Source organism: Bufo gargarizans, chromosome 6, assembly GCF_014858855.1.
Source record: "Bufo gargarizans isolate SCDJY-AF-19 chromosome 6, ASM1485885v1, whole genome shotgun sequence".
NCBI lineage: Eukaryota > Metazoa > Chordata > Amphibia > Anura > Bufonidae > Bufo > Bufo gargarizans.
Window position 1 is genome coordinate 101737363 of NC_058085.1, and position 6000 is coordinate 101743362.

At 38.3% G+C, this 6000-nt stretch overlaps 1 protein-coding gene across 1 annotated transcript in view; it reads left to right on the forward strand.

The window, feature by feature from the left end:
- Positions 1–3058, forward strand: part of MEOX1 (mesenchyme homeobox 1) — a 39969-nt gene extending 36911 nt beyond the window's left edge. The window contains exons 2-3 of the mRNA XM_044298715.1: positions 841–1013; positions 2340–3058. Of these exons, the coding sequence (XP_044154650.1) occupies positions 841–1013; positions 2340–2462 (296 nt within the window). The 3' untranslated portion in view covers positions 2463–3058. The remainder of the gene's footprint in view (positions 1–840; positions 1014–2339) is intronic.
- Positions 3059–6000: the final 2942 nt, after the last annotated feature.

The window sequence follows — 6000 nt, forward strand, 5'->3', positions numbered from 1 at the left end:
TGTGCGTCTCTCATCCAGCAGCTTCACTCCGTACACATCAATGTAAAAGCAGGAAAGAGCAAAGCAGCCTGTTAAAAGCAGATAGAAGCAATTTTCTTTATCAAAATATATATTACAAAGTTTCTTATATTCCCCTGCCCTGCACTATTCATTTATGGAAAGTTGTGCAAGTGCAAGCCTCTTGCCTATACTGCTCCTGTCACGGATACTGAAGTTTCGGAGAAGTCAGGGACCAGGTGTTAGCACTTGTAACAGTTCAACCAGTTTTATAGATACAAATCTGCTGACAGATGCCCTTGAAGCATATTTTGACCTTGAATATGTGCTGTCTGTCTACAGAAGTATAGAATATATAAAAACGCTAAGAACATGATAAACTGAGCAAGAACATTGTATAACACAATATTAATTTTATATTCTATAAAACAAGGGGTCAATCCTAATTTTTGGATAGGGATGATGGGGTGCTTATCATATCTCAAATGTATACTTTACAAAATCCCTCCAGTTTACTGGTACACTAATATAATTAGGGGCTACAACACATACAGTTCCCTAATATACACTTGTTATAAGATCTAAACTGAGAATGGTAAATTCAGATCTCCACTATCTGCCTCAACCCCATACATGAGCTACAGACAGTTGAGTTGCACTATAAACTCTTCCCTTCATAGTCAACCTATGGACCACCATAGATGTGTCAGTAGTTTTCAAAAGTAGTTGTTTCAAGGACATCTTACTTACTAATTTAAAGCTGTGATTTTGACTTTTAATGGTATATTAATATAATTTGTAAATGGTAGTTTATTACATGTTCTTGTGTCTTCTCTTGCACAGAAAATGGAGATACTGTCACCAAACCAGAAACAAACAGCAAAGCCAGAAAAGAAAGAACAGCCTTCACCAAAGAACAGCTGAGGGAGCTGGAAGCTGAATTTGCTCATCATAATTACCTGACCCGACTTCGAAGATACGAGATAGCTGTGAACCTCGACCTCACTGAAAGACAGGTATGACCAATCTGCTGTCCTACGAGTTAGGTAACATGACTGAACCCTCTATTATCCTTAACAATTTCCAGGGTACAGACATCCTTTAAGCTAAAGGGTGTCGGGCAACCCTCATTGTCTCTGATGGCACTATTTAATTTCAATAAAGCCATGACCATGAATAGGATGATCTTGTTCAGGGGTTCCAGCTCACAATCTTTATTAAAGGTGTATTCTGGTTGTTAAAAGGTGTCCCCTATCCAAAGGATGAGGGATAACTATTAGATCAGTGGGGATCCTACCACTGGGACCACCATCACTCATAATAAAGGGTGTCACTCTCAGAGGCCCCTGAAATTATTGGATCAAGAGATTGAGCATGCACATGGCCACTCTGTTCATCTCTGCAGGAGTTCAATAGACAGCCAAGCACTCATTCTCATGATTGGAGGGGGTCCAAGTGGTTGAAACCCCACAATCTAATAGTTATCTCTTTTAATTCCCCTTTAATGTTATTTTATATCTCAGTGATATATAAGACAATAAGACTGAGGACCCTGTTTAAAGGAGTTGTGCCGAATGCCTTAAAAGCCAAAACCCATGCAGTAAACAACTGTGGAGAAGATTATAGCACATGGTGACCATTCAAATAGTCCTACTGGGTCTGCCAGAGCAAAAAAAAATCCCTCTTTGTCAAAGTTTTGTCCTCTGATCGGTAAAGAGGGGTCCCTAGCAGGAGATCCCTTCAATGACAGCCTATACAGTATATATATATATATATATATATATATGTAAAAACGGGCAGCACTCCAACGGATAAAAATAGAAAAATACTTTATTTACCCACAAAGATCATGCGACGTTTCGGCTCTACACAGGAGCCTTCCTCAAGCAGTTGCTTGAGGAAGGCTCCTGTGTAGAGCCGAAACGTTGCATGATCTTTGTGGGTAAATAAAGTATTTTTCTATTTTTATCCGTTGGAGTGCTGCCCGTTTTTACATATTTTTGTGTTCATTTGGATTGGCTTATATCCACATTGGGGTGGTGCACCCTTTATCCGTTTGCATTTAGGACGGTGCTGCCAATCTCTTTTTTCTCTTTTGTATATATATATATGGATAGGGGGTCATCCAGTTAGGGGTAACCACAGTAAGGATAGCAAAAATTTAGGTTATCACCAAACCGGGTCTATTGTCACAAGGGAAAACATGTTCTACATTTGTCAAACCAAGACAGGGGTAGACTATGAATGTGTTGCCCAAGGGCTTACATATTAGAGCTGGCCCCAAAATTACCTAAAATTGTAATTTGTATCTGTGCTAAGACATTTTTACTTTGCTTTTTTAGGTTAAAGTTTGGTTCCAGAACAGAAGAATGAAGTGGAAACGTGTCAAAGGTGGACAGCCAGTGTCTCCAAATGATCAAGATGCAGATGACTTAGACTCTACAGCATCTCCTAGCTCTGAATAGCATGCTTACATCATGCTCCATGAACTTTAGTATTATACTTCCACAAGACAACTCTCCATTCTTGGTCTTCCAACCTTGATCATACTGGTTAACCAAGCTAGTATGTTTTTACCTTTTTCCTTTGCAGATACATTTATCCTATGTTTCTTATTTGAAAACATAATGGGTAGGATCCCAGAGGACGGGAAATGCATTATGAGACTATTCAATGTTTTCACAATCATAAAATGTCCCCAACTTATAGTTGTAAGCTATCTCAGACATCTTTGTATACGGAAAATGTATATTGAAATTGGTATAGTAATAATATTTTTGTACTACTTTTCCACAAGGTTCCTCTATATTGAAATGCATAAAAAGAAGCCCATCTCATGAATTTATTTCTGACAGGTCTCAGATGGAAATTTCTATGTATTTCTTCATGATCAGACAAGTTCATCTCATATTTTTATTAACTGTTCAACTGAATAAGATGCCAAAATAATTCCTTTTTTTTTTTTTTACCCCAAGACAAACAATGTTTTATGTTGTTTTTTACATTTTTTTATTGTATTGCGAGAAATACTGTGTAAAGCTTCTCTTTTATTACAAGTTTTTTATTAATAAAATGTGCTGTTTACAAAGTAGTTGTAATAATTTATTTACATAAATATCATACAGAATTTATTTCCGAATTATATGGAAGACCTTGAATGTCATGTCATACACCTTCAGCACTAATTGGCTAGAGAGGTTGGGAGGGAGATCTATGGGGATGATGCAGTTTTTTAGGCTATTTACAGTGTACATTTGTCATAGGTCATCACAGTAGCTGATCATATCCATAAGATCTCATTGACCCACCATTTGCCTATAAAATAAATAATTACTCTACGAGGTATACTTAAAAAAAAAAGTTTGCTTTAACCCATAAGAAATAGACCATGCTAACAAGTGATTGGCTCCAAATGGGTTTTTTGACCTTCAGAACCTGAGCCCAACAGAAAATCCTCTGGTGTTTAGTTTGGCCAGTCTAAGCCTATGTACATGCAGAGCCTATTTTGCAGAATTGCACTGCTTAGATCAATCCCTTATAATCATACTATATGCAGTGTTTAGCCTATTCTTGTCTATTATCCAAAAATGGGTTTTCTAGGGAGTTTTAAAAATTGGCATAACCTTGGCACTGCTACATCTCCATTCTCAGTGGCAGTGAGATAGGGCTCTATTCTCCTGAGGTGGGATCCACACTATCTGACATTTATTTTATAGCATATTCTTTGACAATGCCATACACTTTCAGATTGGAATGGCCCTTTAAGCCATTCCATTGTGGCTACTTTCACACTTGCGACATCGCCGGAACTGCCTGCCGAATCTGGCAAAACGCATGCAAACTGATTGCATCTTAAGACTGATCAGGATCCTGATCCATCTTAAAAATGCATTGCAAGAACGGATCCGTCTGTCCGTTTGTCCGTTTAGATTTTTTTTCAAATTTTTACTGGTCTGCGCATGCGTAGACCGCACGGACGGATCCAGCATTCTAGTATTTTGAATGCCGGATTCGGCACTAATACATTCCTATGAAAAAACATGCCTTCAGGCAAGTGTTTAGTTTTTTTCACCGGAGATAAAACCGTAGCATGCTATGTTTTTCTCTTTTGCCTGATCAGTCAACTGAACGACTGAACTGAAGACATCCTGATGCATCCTGAACGGATTACTCTCCATTCAGAATGTATGGGGATAAAACTGATCAGTTCTTTTCCGGTATAGAGCTTCTGTGACGGAACTCTATGCCGGAAAAGAAAAACGCTAGTGTTAAAGTACCCTTAGGCCTCATGCACACGACCGTTGTTTTGGTCCGCATCCAAGCTGCCGTTTTTGCGGCTCGGATGCGGACACATTTACTTCACTGGCCCCGCAAAAAAAAATATAGCATGTCCTATTCTTGTCTGTTATGTGGACAAGAATAGGCATTTCTACAATGGGTTGCCCGTTCCGTTCCGCAAATTGCGGAAGGCACGCGAACGGCTTCCATTTTTTGCGGATCCGCGGTTTGCGGACCGCAAAAAAAATGGCACGGTCGTGTGCATGTAGCCTAAGTCTGTTATCCCTAGAAATGTCACAAATAATAGCATAAATTTATGCCTACTCCTAAGAAGCGTAGATTTTATTGTCTGTTTTCAGAAAAGCTCAAGACTCGCCAAGTTGGCACATTTTTCTCCATCAAGTTCCTTTTTAAGACTGTGCAAATCTATCCCAAAGTCTACTGCAGAGAATGTGCAATACTGTATTTCACAGTGTCTGAGCTGTCAAACGTTCATGTGAAAGGAGCTCAGTTTCGATAAAGAAAAAGTATAAGACAAGTTGACCATAAATGGCAGAGCTTGTGAGTTCTGTTCCACCTACAGTGTAGCAAGTGACGTATGAAAGGAGCTTGTGTAGATGTTGGCCGAAAATCAACATAAAGAAGACACCTGTATTGCAGTACATGACACCGCCGTAGAGATATTTCAGGTACACAAATGAGATCTAAAGTATGTAGTCTTAAACTAGGAATATTTTCTTTAGTCCTTTCAATAAATGGGTACTCCAGAAAATAAAAGTTATTCATTGTGTATTTAAAATTTACAATTTGCAATTTTCCAATACTTTTTTTTAATCAACTATTCACAATTGTTAACGTTATTGTCCAACATTGGAAAAAAAAGGTCTGTTTTTTTTTTCTAGCAACACTGCCACTCTTATCCATAGGTTGTGTCAGGTATTGCAGCTCATCCCGGTTCAAATGAATGTGACTAAACCAATTTGCTGCCATTCAATAGGAACCTTCATGACCAGGACAGATTTTCATCCTCGTGAAGTATACAGTGATGTTTCCTATTAACTGTTGGTAAGCAGTGATGATGAGAACAGGGAGGAATTGGTACAGAAATTGTATTGTAAAATCATTTAACTTTTCATTAAACAAGGGATAAGCCTTATTTGCTGGAACCATACTACTTCTTGAAGTGTCCCAGTTCTGCTATCAAAATGGGTTCTTTTCATACATTTAAGTGCATGTATACTGTAGTTATACTGACTCTGGTGCAGAGTAGCCTCTTGCTACTTGTAGACATAAAGTATTTTATTATACTATTATATTATACCTATTATACCATACTATTATTACTTTTTTATTAACTATTTCCATTGGGCTTAGGGCACTTTTACACTTTCACACTTCCGTTACCGGAACTGCCTGCCGTATCCGGAAACCTGTACGCAAACAGATAGCATTTGTAGACTGATATGGATGTGGATCCGTCTAACAAATGCATTGAAACACCGGATCCGTATCTCCGGTATCATCTGGAAAAACGGATCCGGTATATATTTTTATTTTCATTTTTAAAGGTCTGCACATGCACAGACCAGAAAACCGGATCCATTTTGCTGGAACAATTGGTGCATTACAATGCATTTCATTAATGCATTTCAATGGAAAATAATGCAGGATCCAGCATTCCGGCAAGTGTTCCGGAATTTTGGACGGACAAATACCGGAAGAGTG